The sequence below is a fragment of the Trichomycterus rosablanca genome, chromosome 15 (assembly GCF_030014385.1).
Source record: "Trichomycterus rosablanca isolate fTriRos1 chromosome 15, fTriRos1.hap1, whole genome shotgun sequence".
Lineage (NCBI taxonomy): Eukaryota > Metazoa > Chordata > Actinopteri > Siluriformes > Trichomycteridae > Trichomycterus > Trichomycterus rosablanca.
This window is the reverse complement of record NC_086002.1, coordinates 12,912,844-12,929,429: the sequence shown is the minus strand read 5'-3', so window position 1 is coordinate 12,929,429 and position 16,586 is coordinate 12,912,844. Positions and strand designations below refer to the sequence as shown.

Below are 16,586 nucleotides of genomic sequence, written 5' to 3'. Positions count from 1 at the left end.
GAATAAACATCGATAACCTTTGACATGTGGATGACATTTAAATTTTTGGCATCTAGCAGACACCTTTATCCAAAGCGACTTACTTTACAGTTACAGTATACAGTCTGAGCAACTGAAGGATAAGGGCCTTGCTCAAGGGTCCAACAGCAGCAACCTGGCAGTGGTGGGGCTTGAACCAGTCCAGTTGGTTACCACTAACCACTAGGCTACAGCTTGCCCACAAGGCATCAAACCTCAATTACATTTATGTTTTTGGCATTTAGCAGACACTTTTTTATCCAAAGCAGCTCACAGTACTGTGACAGTATATTGTCTAAGCCAGTGGTTCTCAAACTTTTTAGACCAAGTACCACCCATTATCAAACCAAAACTTCCAAGTACCACCTATGTTTCTCATCACAGAACCACACATTAATTAGATGTGTGTGTGTGTGTGTATATATATTTATTAGTCATGGGAATTATGGCTTCTTGAAAGGAGCCGGATCTTTTGGCTCCGTTCTTTTTAAAGAGCCGTTCAAAAAAATGACTCTTCGTTCTTCGGGAGGCGCTACTAGGTAAACTATAAGACACCGCCGATATTAATATCAAATTTTGCTACCTTGCCTTAAATGTAGGCCTAATTCAAACAACACTTAAACGAGAAAAAAAGATTTATGGTTGCATTGCATTAAGTTTTTAGAATAATCCTCTCTTGTACTGAGATGTGACTGTGTTTCTGCTTTAAAACATATGCGCCATGAAAGAACCAGATTTAACACAAGTTTATTTCTCAATTATTTGTCATTATACTACTAGCTCTCTCTCTCTCTCTCTCTCTCTCTCTCTCTCTCTCTCTCTCTCTCTCTCTCTCTCTCTCTCTCTGTGTGTGTGTGTGTGTTTCGCTCTCCGTGATACTGAAAGTGTTTCGGATTTAAATATCGACAATAAACAGCTCTTATTACAATTTACGATTAATTCCCTCTACTGATGCAAAGCTGAATGGGTGGATTACAGTCTATATGAACTGCGCCAAAATAAAAGACTCGGTTCCTTCCGTTCATTTCAAAGATCCGTTCAATAGAATAGAATCGTTCGCGAACGACTCATCACTATATGCAGTTACCACTGACCATTACAGTGCCTGGTTAGCGGAGCAGCCTGGTGATGTCAGGAACGAGATCAGTGAGATTCAAACACAGATCTGCTCTGACAAAAGTGAGAGAGCTACTGATAACTTTACTGATAACTTTACTGATAACTTTACTGATAACTTTACTGATAACTTTACTGATAACGTTTCGGAAATTTCGAGATGGAAACCGCGAACGTGAAGTATAGACGTAATCAAGTACGGTGTTTGCGTAGCCCCGAATATCTTTAAAAACACATTAGTTTTTATACAATTAAACTGATTTTATTAAAACAGAATTATAAGAACTTTGAAACAGATTTTATTAGTAATTTACACATTTTGTTTCATTTTTTTAATTTATAATTATTACATTATTTATTTTTTCGGTGCATGTAATTACTTTTCCGAGATTATCTGGCGTACCACCTCGTGCTGCTTCACGTACCACCAGTGGTACGCGTACCACAGTTTGAGAACCACTGGTCTAAGCAATTGAGGGTTAAGGGACTTGCTCAAGGGCCCAACAGTGGCAACCTGGCAGGGTGGGGCTTGAACCAGTGACTTTCTGATTACTAGTCCAGTACCTTAACCACAAGGCTACAGCTTGCCCACAAGACATCAAACCTCAATTACATTTACAGCTTTCAGCAGACACTTTTTTAATCCAAAGCAACTTATAGTACTGTGACAGTATATTGTCTAAGCAATTGAGGGTTAAGGGCCTTGCTCAAGGGCCCAACAGTGGCTTGAACCAGCAACCTTTTGATTACTAGTCCAGCACCTTAACCACTAGGCTATAGCTGCACTCACGGCAAAAAAGACAAACAAATGTATCCTCAATCAAATCAAATCTAACCTCTCACTCAAAGCCTGGATACATTTTGAAAAGAACCAATTAACTGAAAGGGCAAATGATGCTTAAAAAGAGTTGAAGGCAAGAGAGGAAGAGGACGGCCAGCAACAAGACAAATGGATACAATTACAGTAACCATGAGCAAGCCATTAAGAAGCCTGAAGATCCCAACAGAAGACTGGATGCTCTGTATAAACACCATCCATATGGTCACCATGAGTCGGAATCGACTTGACGACATTGATTCATTTCAAGGCTTTACTTTCAGAAAGCAAACTGTCTGAACAAAAGCACTCGCACTGGCTACACTAGTACATGAGTGAGTGTGTGAGTGACTGACATGGAAAAAGTGGACACATTAAAATGCCAAAGTGCCCGGTCAATAAATTTCTTAACAGTGCTGTCAGAGTACTGGCCCTCTTCATTCACAGTCTATTCTATAACATTAATAATGATTAAGCATTTATTGGCAATCAGCTATATGATGTATCGTTATATTTAGCATGCACAGGATTATAACTGTCAACTCTTAATATTAAAGTGTTACTTCTGAGCAGCAGCAGCTAATTTATTTCCTGTGACCATGTGGGTTTCCTTTAGGCAATCATTTATGTACAGTGTGTCCTCCTATATATACAATACATGCTAGTAAGTGATAATTAAGTGAATGAATTTGCCTTTAAATAGCTGTACATCTAGACACCAACTGACGATCAAGAATTCGAACCAATCAAAATGCACCATATCTGTCTCATAGATTTCTGTGCCCATAAATAAACATAAAGAGAGCAGATCTTGTTTTTGTATTAACAGTTTTGTAAATCTATCTATCTATCTATCTATCTATCTATCTATCTATCTATCTATCTATCTATCTATCTATCTATCATCCATCCATCCATCCATCCATCCATCCATCCATCCATCCATCCATCCATCCATCCATCCATCCATCCATCCTATCCTATCCTATCCTATCCTATCCTATCCTATCCTATCCTATCCTATCCTATCCCACCACTGCCAAGATCCGAATTCAAATCCCAACAGGTTCTATCTATAATTGGCTATGTCTTGGAAAAGGGGGTGGCCGAAGACCCGCGATGGATTGGAAACTTCTCTTCCATGAACTACTGTGAACCAACTCATATTGGCTGAGAAAGGCTGCAAACTAGAACATCTCCCAGGTCAAGACATTAAGATATGGAGATCTACTTCACAGTATACCCTCTAGAACATTCCATAAAGCTTCAGTGATTTTTTAAATTTTGTGTATGGGGAGGCTAAGAAATGTTTGACTTTTCCCTGCTGTTAATCAAACCACTTAAATAATTCAATAAGATATATATGGGGGTATTTTCATCCAGGAGTATATGGGCATCATCAGGAAAGAGTATTTGCACCATAAGGTACAAGTCATCCTGTAAATAAAATGACATTATTTTCTAAAATTATTTGCTGTCTATGCCATTAATGTCCCCCCAATGTTCCAGATAAGGCAAAGTCAGTGATAATAAACATTTATTATTGAAACTTAAAACAGTATTGCTGAAGGGTCCCGGTTTTGTGCTCCTTACACAACAGTTATGCAACATTTGTGACATTTATGATGTGTTTTCTTTTTTTTGCTAGTGTTGTTTGCCCATGTCTGACATACACAGTACAAAATTCATCAATTGTCTAGGGTTTTACTACAGCTTTATCCTATTCATCGTTGCGGTGGGTCCAAATCACTGGGCGAAAGGCAGGAAACACCCAAGACAGGTCGCCAGTTCATCACAGGGCAAACACACACACATTCACACCAGCGGTGGCTGCTGGTCTTTCAAAGAGGGGAAGCTCATTGTCGGCTTACATCATAAAATTTGTCAATTTACTTATACATAAATTCTGCCCTCCGTTCCTTTTCAAGAAAATGGCCTGAAATGGGTTGCAGTTTGTCTTTCCACTTCACTCGCAAAATCCGTGATGGGACTGAAGCTCCCAGTGATTAAGTGATGGTGTAGAGATCAAAATACAATCAAACCAAATCAATCAAAACGGGATTCAGCCTTTCGACTGATCCTCCAATCATCTTGCAGAAGCTCAGCGTCCAGACCCACCCACAGCTCCATTCACCCCCAGAGACGCTCAGCGTCCGGGGGCGGGACAAAATCGTGGCATTTATCCAATGACGGGCGAGTTTCGAAGCAATGAAAAAAACCGTTCCATGCAGTCCCGTTGAAGTGAATAGACGCTCAGCTTCTGCGGGCAAATGCATTGACGCTACGTGAATGTATGAGAAGTTAACAAAATCGAGTCAGTCGATTTGTGATAAGTAGCTGATTCTGAACGAACTCGTCTTCGAGATGAACGTGTTCTAACGCATTTGTAGTCAATGAAATGTTAACACAACTGTACATATTTGACCATTTAATTTTTGACATTTTAGGGGAAGCTGAGCTTCTCTCAACTCAACGCCCTTCATCGAGAAATCTGTACCCTTTTTCCTTTAAACTCAACATGTTCAGTTTGGTTTTGAAAATGTATTTATTTAATTTCAAATTAACAATGAACAGTCGTTTTGTTCAGCGCTTGGCTTGAGCGGTGCAGTAAGACGTCATCAAAGCGTGCATATGAGACGAATCTGCATTTCTGTGAAATTACCATCAGATTCACTCTAAAAGCTCCACATGTATCTGTGTTTAGCTGGATTTTCCTCCTGTTTCACTTTTAAACTTGTGTTACAGCTCGGGGTTCTGGAAAATTATAAGAATCAGCTTTTTATTTCAGTGTTTTTATATTATATTTGTGTTATTTTCAGTGTATAAGTGTCAAAAACAATCCCATTATTTTACATAAGCCTAAAATATATGCGGGACCATGGAACGCATTAACAGGTTTCCCAAACATCCTTATGAGAAAAAATACCTTGAAATGCAACGCATTTTAAACTCAACGGCAGTTCCAGAACCAATTGACGTTGAGTTTCAAGGTACCACTGTATTAGTATTATTAGTATTAAGTAATATTCGCAGTCCAGTTAACCTGACTACCAGAGCACCCGGAGGAAACCCTACACAGACTACACAGAAAGGTCCCGGACTCCTCCACCTGGGAATTAAACCCAGGACCTTCTTGCTGTGAGGCGACAGTGCTACCCACCGAACCACCAATGCTGCCTGTACAAAATTCTATTTTTTTAAATTGACCCCGCACTTTTAGTCACCCGTTTTTGACCTTTTCTGTTATTTAAGGTCTGTTTTCTGTCTCATGTATCTCTCAAATCTTATGAAGCAAAGTTATAAATCTCAGAGCCTGTATACAGCTAATAATAAAACTCACAGTGCAGCTGTTTGGAATTTTATTTGTGATTGTAATTCATCACCGTAAAGTCAGGACATTTTTTATCAGCTGTTTCTGTTATTTTGTCCACTCCCTCTACATGGTAATGTCCAAAAGCATATTTGGCAGATAATTTTACACATGACAGTACACTCACATGACTCCACTTCAAACTGAGTTTTGCTACTTTTAGCTACCTGGCATTTAAACAAACTGAAAGTGGCTGCAGTTCATGTGCAAGTATAATCAGTGCTACTGTGTGTTTTCTTTCCAAATGCGTTCACCAAATGTCAAGATCAGAGCATGAAAGCCAAAGTCCCCATTCAGGCAGCAAAGAGGACGATATCAAAGCACCCCTCTTTCTCTCACTTTGAACCTGTCAAAGAAAGAAATCTGTCCTCTTCCCATTTTTTACTCTCTCTGTTCCCTCCCTTCATGTCCCTCGAGGCTTTTTAGTTCCCATCTCCAACGCTGACATTGGTAGCGTGACCTCTGCTCGAGATAAAAGGAAACTTAAGGCTGCCTGCATTACAGATCTACCCCATAACACACACACACACACACACACACACACACACACAACCTGTACACAACCACATACACTCCTAAAACATCAATTATATAAAAATGAAATAGTGATGTTCAGGGAATGTCCTCGACTATGCCCATAAGCACAAAGTAAGTTCCATAAAGACAAAGTTTTGTCCCAAATTTTGATCTTAACCTTTCCACAAGCCCCACTAGCCCGAACCGAAACGTCGTTGCAATCTTTCTGCCAACACGACTAACCGATGGAAGGAACTCCCTACATACACCGATCAGCCATAACATTAAAACCACCTCCTTGTTTCTACACTCACTGTTCATGTTATCAGCTCACTTACCATATAGAAGCACTTTGTAGATCTACAATTACTGACTGCAGTCCATCTGTTTCTCTGCATACCTTTTATTAGCCTGCTTTCACCCTGTTCTTCAATGGTCAGGACCCCCACAGGACCACCACAGAGCAGGTATTATTTAGGTGGTGGATCATTCTCAGAATACCTTGTCCACTCACTGTCCACTCTATTAGACACTCCTGCCTAGTTGGTCCACCTTGTAGATGTAAAGTCAGAGACGATCGCTCATCTATTGCTGCTGTTTGAGTTGGTCATCTTCTAGACCTTCATCAGTGGAAACAGGACGCTGCCCACGGGGTGCTGTTGGCTGGATATTTTTGGTTGGTGGACTATTCTAAGTCCAGCAGGGACAGTGATGTGTTTATAAACTCCAGCAGCGCTACTGTGTCTTATCCACTCATACTAGCACAACACACACTAACTCACCACCACCATGTCAGAGTGGAGAATGATCCACCACCTAAATAATACCTACTCTGTAGTGGTCCTGGGAGAGTCCTGACCATTAAAGAACAGGATGAAAGGGGGCTAACAAAGCATGCAGAGAAACAGATGGACTACAGTCAGTAATTGTAGAATTACAAAGTACTTCTATATGGTAAGTGGAGCTGATAAAATGGACAGTGAGTGTAGAAACAAGGAGGTGGTTTTAATGGTACGATTGATCGAAGTATTTATCCAGGTCATAGGTCATAGCTGCTGGCCCATACTAATCAATAACATCAATGATGTCTACAGAGGTGTATCCTATCTGTAGTTATTTATAGACTGCCTTTCAGTAATTTTGGGGGATTTTTGTGGGCGGGTGTAACATTTTTATGGGATGGATCAAGTTTAACCCCACTGAAAAGAATGGAAATACTGACTTCAAGCCAGGTTTTCCTATTCAACATCTGCAGCCTGACGTCACGAATGGTGCTTTGACTAAAAGTCAAAAAAGTCTTGTGGACAAACACCAAATGTCTAAAAATTAGGGCTAAAATTAAGCTTTTTAGAAAAACTCAACTCTATATTAACTGTATTAAACCTTTACCAGACTTATGCTGAATTAGATTTTTTTGACAAACTATTTTGTTCCAATCATTCAGTCAGAGACAAAGGTGCAAAAACAATTAAAATCTCATGACTGGCATGACACACAAGAATGTACATATCACCTTAGAATCTGTGATTATTAACACATCTAATAGTTTAATTCTGTATTACTGCATTACCTGTGTGAGACATTATTCCCGAAGACAGGAGCCCAGAGACTGAATGGGGCAGGATGTGAGGACTCTCAGGGGACGCGAAACTCTGGGTCCTTTTAGGAGGTCGGCCAGGTCTGGAGCTGAAACGAAAAGAACACAAAGCCAGTTCAATCACCTACACTGAATACGAGTGTGATCTGAGACTATTGTCTGCAGAACAAAAGAGATCAGGTTTATCAAAGGGCAGGACACCTGAATACCATCATTCATTCACTCAAACATTTGGATACTTTTATTTGTACCAGCACAGAGGGAAAAAATACAGAGTATGTAATACAGTGGTACTTTAAAAATCGACGTCAGTTGGTTCTGGGAGTGGCGTCGAGTTTAAAAGACGTTGAGGTTCAAGGCAATCTGTTAATGCGTTCCATGGTCGAGTGGAACTGCATATATTTCAGGCTAATGTAAAATAATGGGGTTGTTTTTGACACTTATACACGGAAAGTAATACAAGTATAATATAAAAACACTGAAATACAATTAAAAACAGTTAAAAATCTATATAAAAAATACAATAAAACCTGCACTTTACCTTTATCTTGGAATACCGCATTCCGTTCAGTAAAGGCGCGTTCACACGCGTAGTGACAAAATAGCTTTTGCACTTTGAATGCGCCTTTACTACAGGGAATACAGTATTTCAAGATCAAGCATCTCCAGGATTAAGAAGCATAAGGAAACAATAAAGGTGATTCTCACAATTTCTCAGAACCCCCAGTTACAATGCAGATTCGTCTCTTACACACACTTTGATGACGTATTATGGTCAAGTCGAGCACTAAACAAAGCAACTGTTAAACAGTAGTTCTTAAACAAATAAATTTTTTTATGGGGCGGCACAGTGGGTAGCACTGTCGCCTCACAGTAAGATGGTCCTGGGTTCGATCCCCAGGCGGGGCGGTCCGGGTCCTTTCTGTGCGGAGTTTGCATGTTCTCCCCGTGTCTGCGTGGGTTTCCTCCGGGAGCTCCGGTTTCCTCCCACAGTCCAAAAACATGCAGTCAGGTTAATTGGAGACACTGAATTGCCCTGTAGGTAAATGGGTGTGTGTATGTGTGTCTGCCCTGCGATGGACTGCCGCCCTGTCCTAGGTGTTACTGTGTGCCTTGCGCCCATTGAAAAGCTGGGATAGGCTCCAGCACCCCCCTTCCCGATGGGATAAGCGGTTAAGAAAGTGAGTGAGTGAGTACAAATTTCAAATTTAGGGGATGTCTAGTTACAAAGAAACCACTGTACACATATATAACTTCACATGTAAATATAACATACAGTATATGCAGTCTGTCTAAACCTGCACCACTGCACAGTGATCGTCAGTAAACTCTCTCAAGGGCGCCCGCCACACAGCCGTATGTATTTTTCCAGCAATTAGATCACACCGTGGAGTCATTTTCCTTTTCCACAATCAGCCAATTTTTGCTCATGAATTATTGATACCATGTAGCTCGTTACCTGCTCCTCGCCGTTCACCACTTCATCTGAATTCGAGTTTACACACACAGAGATCAGCTCGCTGCTTAACACTGCGACCTGCATTTTCTCTCACGTTATTTACAGTGGTTATTTTAAGCTAAGATAAAAAGTGACAATTATTTTAACTGGAAGGCCAAAATGTTGGTACTTGTGCAATGAAAACGTAGCATTTCTATAAGGTGTGAGTCTGGTAAGGACTGCATTTTTTATTCTAGGATTAAATATCTGAATCTTGTCATTTTGATGCTTTAAAACATTAGCAGTGCTGCCTAATACATGAATGGCATCAGATACTGAATATTCATCCATTCCCTAGATCTCAAAAGTGTATCTGATTTATCAGAGCTGCCATAATTATTTCCTGCAAACTCATCTGTTCCCATCAGCCAAATAACAAATTTGCTTGAGCTTTAAAAGATCATTGAATGGTGCTAATGGTCCTGAGGTTGACCCCTTGTTGTCTTCGGCTCTCCTAGGCCAGTGCGGAGGTGGAGCAAGCACCAAAGGAATTGCAATAGCAGATTAGCTGCTTTACATCTTGACTAACCGATTGCTAAGTGAATTGCCGTAGGATTGCTAGGACCGCCTCATAGTCCGAATTAACCAGTAAACGTGAGGCACTAAACACAAACCTCACTCACTCACTGTCTTCACCGCTTAGGGGTGCTGGAGCCTATCCCAGCTTTTCAATGGGTGCAAGGCACACTGTAACACCCTGGACGGGGCGCCAGTCCATCGCAGGACAGACACACGCATACACACACCCATTCACCTACAGGGCAATTCAGTGTCTCCAATTAACTTCACTGCATGTCTTTGGACTGTGGGAGGAAACCGGAACTCCCTGGAGGAAACCCACGCAGACACGGGGAGAACATGCAAACTCCGCACAGAAAGGACCCAGACCGCCCCGCCTGGGGCTCGAACCCAGGACCTTCTTGCTGTGAGACGACAGTGCTACCCACTGAGCCACCTAAACACAAACATTTCTCAGCAATTGCCTGTGACACGATTTTCACGTCAGGCCTTAATTATAGGCCTTTCAGATCTTTAGACATAATGTTTAAATATAATATTGAGGTAACATACTTATTTAGGAGTAATATTTTCTGTGTCAAAAGTGTAGAATTGTTTTTGGAAACAGCTTGCATGCATCTGATCGACTAGGTAAAGGAATTATAATTAAAACTGTGTATTCTTCCTGGGTGGTATATTTGCACAGCAGGTAGTGGGGTACCACACAAGTCTTAGGGATCTGGGTTCAAACATCTTTTCACTCTCTGCAAACAGTTTTGCCCATGTGTTCCATGTGAGTTTTCTTCCTATGTCATATCCTTACAAAATAAATGGCAAAACAACTCAGACCTCACACGTACTCTCTCAGCACGAGCGCCAATCATCCCTCATAAAATATTAAGCACTCCACCGTTTGCCCTTTGAAAATCTCCCGCTCACCGCTCCTTAATTGTTCCTTTTCTCTATACGTCTGCCGCAATGAGTAAATACACGAAAAAAAAAGCCTTTTTCTTAATGGCAGAATGTGACCTTTTAAATCTGTAGGTCGAATTATAGCAGGTTTAGCTTTTCTGCCTCGTCGTTACTACAACTCACAGCACCACAAAACAACCTGTTGAACTGAACTCTAACAATAATAATGACTTTTATTTATGGGCATGTTGTTATTTGGTCAAAAGTATGTGGACACATGATCATGAGCTTGTTAGACATCCTGTTCCAAAATACATGACCAATGAAATAAAGCACCCCCCCTCCCCAAGTCCTTTTTTACATTAACATTTCGTAAAATTTTAATGTATTCAAAGCAACATACAGGTTCTCAAGGGATCAAGGGCCCAACAGTGGCAACCTAGCAGTGTTGGGGCTTGAACCGGCAACCCTCAGATTACTAGCCCTTAACCACTAGGCTACACACTGTACAAGAAGGCCTAAATCTCAGTCAAAAATCCAAAAGGTGTCCACAAGGGTTAAAGTTAGGGCTCCATGCAGGCCACTGGAGTTTCTCTACACCAAGATTACTAAACCATGTCTATATGGACACCTCAGAGACAGTCAATTAGGAAAGGCTGAGTCTTTGATGAGCAAAGATGATCAGAGGATCTTTAGTTTGTCAACAAATGCGTGAGAAAATGATTGAAATGTTTAGAAACAATGTACCTCAAGGAAAGATTGGAAGGGATTTGCATATTTCTCCCTCTACAGTGCATAATATCATTAAACCATTCATGAAATTGGGAGGAGTGCAAGCTTAAGTTGAACGCCCGTGATCTTCGATCCCTCAGACAGCACTGCATCAAGAACCGCCACTCAACAATAGCTGATATAACCACATGGGTGAGGGATTACTTTGGCAAACCTTTGTCAAGCACTACAATTCAGAGTTACATGCACAAATGCCACTTAAAACTCTACTGTGCAAAAAAGAAGTCTTATGTTAACCATGTCCAGAAGCGGTGTCGACTTCTCTGGGCTCGGAGGCATCTAGGATGGACCATCACACAGTGGAAACGGTGGTCAGATGAATCAGCATTCCAGGTCTTTTTTGGAAAAAATGGACGCCGTGCCCTTCGGAACAAAGACGAAAAGGACCATTCAGACCGTTATCAGCAACAAGTCCAAAAGCCAGGCTCTGTGATGGCAGCATTAATGCAGAAAAGTACATTGAGATCTTAGAGCAACATGTGCTGCCTTTAAGATGTCATCTTTTCCAGGGACGTCCATGTATTTTTCAACAAGACAATGCAAAACCCCATGCTGCACACATTACAAAGACATGGCTGCAGAAGAAGAGGGTACGGGTACTGGACTGGCCTGCCATCCTGACCTGTCCCCAATAGAGAATTTTGAAAGGAAAAATGCGACAACGACGACCCCGTACTGTTGCACATCTTAAGACGTGTTTGCAGGAAGAATGAGACAAAATAAAAGCTGAAACACTAAATCACTTGGTCTCCTCTGTGCCAAAAAGTCTTTTAAGTGTGGTGAAAAGGAATAGCAACATTACAAAGTGGTAAATGCTTTACTGTCCCAACGTTGAGCAAGTTGATCAGATGAAACATGAAATATCTCAGGTTCATCTTGTCTGCAATCAAATAAAAGTCAAAGTAAATGTAAGAAACTCTGTGTTTTTTATTATTTGTATTTTCCATGCTGTCCCAACTTTTTCTAGAATTGCAAGATTGGAAATGTTTACATTTAGAATAAAGTGGGACAAACTCTAGGATGTTTTGTACAGATCTTGGACCATGAAAGTGGACAATAGATTTCATCTGCAGTACATAGAAGTACATAGAACTATCATCTTACTCTGAGTGGGAATTTGTCTAAATAACCACAAAAAAACAGGTCTGCTATTAATAGGAAACTCAAGTATAGCTGTCCACATTTTAGTGAGCTATTTTTGCATGAAATATGTGGTTTTAATCATTTAGTCTGCAGAAATATTGATACTGCCAGACTGCCAGATCTTCCCTACGAGTGTATGTCAGCTATGATTTCTACTGCAAGTTTGTGACGAGTATAAAACGGTGTAAATTCCTTGTAGATTTGGGCATATAAACAAGACGAAAAGTCCTGTAAGGGGGTAAGATATGTGCCATCTGTCTTGGCCTGCGAGTTGACAGTAGGAAAAGAGCTTATTTGAAGTGCGGGCGATGCAGAATTGAAAGGTGCATATGGGCGACGGCAGACAGTATTTGCCACGGGTTTTAACACAATTAGATTAAGAAAGAGCTTGACAGCCTGCTGTTCTCTCTCTCTCTCTGTCTCGTATTCTCTCTCTCAGTTGTTTGCCAGGCAGTGGGCAGCCTACAGGGTGTTGTGCCCCTTTTCATACCTCTGTAATTGATGAATTGTGGGCTATGCAAATGAGAATCCATAAATCTTATGAATGACAGCTTAATTTATGGGAGCCTTAATGAATGTGGGATTAGATTTTAATTAAATGTCCTCAAAGGCACCCTGAGTGCTAAGTTACATTTCTGTTCTCTCTCACTCTTTCTCTCTTTTATTTTTTTTTTGTTGAACCCTTCTGTTTATTGTGTCAGACCCTTTACCTGCGCGTCAGTCAAATGAACTTTTTAGCAGCGGTCGCGGAGATAAACATCACGTCTGATTTGTTAACCGAAGAAGGCGCTTGTACGTTTTTTATTTGATTTCATTACATGAAGAGTTATATCGCCAGAGCCGATCTGGCTTCTCGCTTCCCGGAGACGGTCGTTTGCATGGCTGGGATTAAACCCACATTTAATCTGGTGCCGTCAGTATGGGTTTAATTAAAACACTGCCCATTAGGAATGATTAAAAATGCCATTAGGCATCCGGCTCACTTCTGGAGGAGAGAGGACAGTGTGTGCCGGCGAGCTTTTATTAGCACTGATACTGTAATAACTCCTCATGATTACAGAATGAACAGAAAGCCAGTTGACATCATGTTATTCAGTTTAAATAGTTTAAGAGTATGTGTTTGTGTTGCCAAAGTGTGTATGTCAGGATTCGGGGCAAGAGAGTCAAGTTCTGCCACACCAAACTTTCTTTGTGAGTCTTAGCCACAAAGTTGAATCAGTTCATCTGGACACAAGTTTGGTGTAGAGATACGTTTCGTCACTCAATCCGAATGACTTCTTCAGTCTGAGCTGGTGGTGGATACCCCAACCTTATATGCAGCCGATTTGCATAACGACCGATCACCGCCCATTGCATAGCAATGGAACCGGTGATCAGGTCCATATGCAGATCACAATGATCTTAGTTTGTGCATGAGGGCACTGCTGTGCTGACACAGGAAAAGGAATTCTGTAATTAATTAATAATTCACAATTCTGGTAATGATGGAGATAAATAATCTATATTGATTTGAATCATATGTACCAGTTTAACAAATACAATGCTTGATAATGACCACTGGTATTCTCTTCTCAATTGGCCTGTTATCTCCCTGTTCCCTCTTCAAACCTGCATGGCCTTTTGGTCCCGACACACCAACCCAGCTGTTGACCCAATCGGTACTAGTCAAGTACAGTAACTAGCCCCTGCTGGAAGTTTTTCGGCTTGTCCTACACAGATTCCACTCTTCTATGGATTGCTGACACCCATCAGTGCCAACTGAACATGTTAAATCAGCATCAGACAGGGACCAGAGGCAGGGATCAAACCCAAGTCCACAGGAACTGTGTGGCACCCAATTCACCATTCTGCACCACAGTGCCATCCAGGTAAAACATGTGACCAGAAAATGTCTGTTAGTTAAACACGCCAGGACTCCAGAGACATCTCAAACATTGACAGTTGACAGTTTGAATATCAGCTCTGCTACCGGCAGGCACCTATACACTGATCAGCCATAACATTAAAACCACCTCCTGGTTTCTACACACACTGTCCATTTATCAGCTCCACTTAGCATTTTCTAGCAAGATGTTTGGACGTTGCTAGTAATACAGCAACGGAAAGATGGTTTTAATGCTCTACTGTCCATGGTGGCAACACTCAAGCAAGCTGTGACTGTTCAGCCAAGCTTTATGAAGTTTAACACCCTTAATGCCAGGTATTGATTGTTATGTAGATGCATTACTGTTCTTGGTTGCAGCTCTTTAATTCCAGGCAGTTCCAAACTGCCTCTTCAAGCAACTTCAGCACATTATGAACTTCTATTGGGAACATGGATTGGGTTTCCATGACCAAGCAGCCACACAGACACTGTAAATAAATTCTTTACACCTCTATAATGTCCTTGGTTTTGCAATAATATAAATGTCTAAATTTTTATTTGCCATGGAGTGTATTTTGTGGTTATGGATTTTAAACAGGAGCGGACATTTGAGTGTAAAGGAGTAAGAAAGGAAGAATCCGAGGTAAACAACCAGAAAAAGGCAGTCCAATGAAGAGCTTATTAATATGCAGAGTTAATGAAGCAGTGAATAAGAGACAGGTGTGTGTGTGTGTGTGTGTGTGGTAGCAGGCACTCAACCTGAACAAATCTATTCCTGCCACATGCACAATCAGATGCAACAAACAGCCAAACATCATCCATTTTGAGTTCACTACTTACAAGTAAGTGTGTACAAGGTGCGCCCACTCGCCGTGGGCAACTCACTGCTGTACCCTCGGCTTGCTCAACAGGGGTTTTTGTATCTGTTGGTCCTGGATTTTGTAAAGTTGCTTTGAGACAATGTCTGTTGTAAAAAGCGCTATATAAATAAAGTTGACTTGACTTGACTTGACTACGAGCACTATTTTTTTTATTTATTTATTCATGTGTTTATGCATTTTTTTTATTTTACAAATTTATTTGTATCCCCCCTCCGACACAGTTCAAATGTTTCTTTTAACCTGCCAGAAACGGGTTCACACAGGGATCAGTATCACGTATGGAGAGTCACGCACTGCACTCCATTATTCACCACCTCCAAATTTGCACCTGTAGCAGTAATAAGGAGTCCTTTCGACCATCGCTCTGAAAAGATGTAAAAGACATATCTAATTGTGTCTGTGTAGGCACCCGGACAGTTGATAGCACTGCTGATTGATCTACAGACCTGATCCTTAAGCCTCATGCCTCAGTTACTTGCATTGTGTTAGGTCACAGCTATTGGAATAAGTACCCATTTAACATTCTGATTAGGACTGGTGACTCAGTTAACCAGCAGTCTAAATGAGTAAAGGCTCCACCCATTCTCACACCTTTATTAACCAATCAGCGCAGAGGTGGGCAAACAATTTGGGTAATTCTTTTGAGCAATTTTCTCAACCCCCTCATAAAAAGTGCCTTGGATGCCACTGGAAGCTCAGCGATTAAGGCAATGTACTATTGATTGGTAGGTTGCTGGCCCCACTACCACTATTAGGCCCCTGGACCCATGCCAGGCCCTTAACCTTCAATTCCTTGCTTTAAAATCAGCTGGGGTAAGTGTGCAGGGTCAGCCATTGTATGTCGCCCCAGGAGCCGAGAGAGTTAAGGACCTTGCTCAAGGGCCCAACAGTGGCTGCGAGGCAGAACCACCATTAAGACCACCTCCTTGTTTCTACACTCACTGTCCATTGTATCAGCTCCACTTGCTATATAGAAGCACTTTGTAGTTCTACAATTACTGACTGTAGTCCATCTGTTTCTCTGCATGCTTTGTTAGCCCCCTTTCATGCTATTCTTCAATGGTCAGGACTCTCCCAGGACCACCACAGAGCAGGTATTATTTAGGTGGTGGATCATTCTCAGCACTGCAGTGACACTGACATGGTGGTGGTGTGTTAGTGTGTGTTGTGCTGTTATGAGTGGATCAGACACAGCAGCACTGATGGAGTTTTTAAACACCTCACTGTCACTGCTGGACTGAGAATAGTCCACCAACCAAAAATATATCCAGCCAACAGCATCCCGTGGGCAGCGTCCACTGACCACTGATGAAGGTCTAGAAGATGACCAATTCAAACTGCAGCAATAGATGAGCGATCGTCTCTGACTTTACATCTACAAGGTGAACCAACTAGGTAGGAGTGTCTAAAAGAGTGGACAGTGAGTGGACACACTATTTAAAAACACAACACACACTAACACACCACCACCATGTCAGTGTCACTGCAGTGCTGAGAATGACCCACCACCTAAATAATATCTACTCTGTGGTGGTCCTGTGGGGGTCCTGACCATTGAAGAACA

The 16,586-nt window shown here is 41.4% G+C and overlaps 1 protein-coding gene across 2 annotated transcripts in view; it reads right to left on the bottom strand.

The window, feature by feature from the left end:
• The window catches only part of dachc (dachshund c), a 121,725-nt gene that overhangs the window by 59,444 nt on the left and 45,695 nt on the right, over positions 1-16,586 (bottom strand). For both annotated transcript variants that reach the window (XM_063009714.1, XM_063009715.1), the window contains exon 2: positions 7,408-7,523. In XM_063009714.1, coding sequence (XP_062865784.1) covers positions 7,408-7,523 — 116 coding nt within the window. The remainder of the gene's footprint in view (positions 1-7,407; positions 7,524-16,586) is intronic.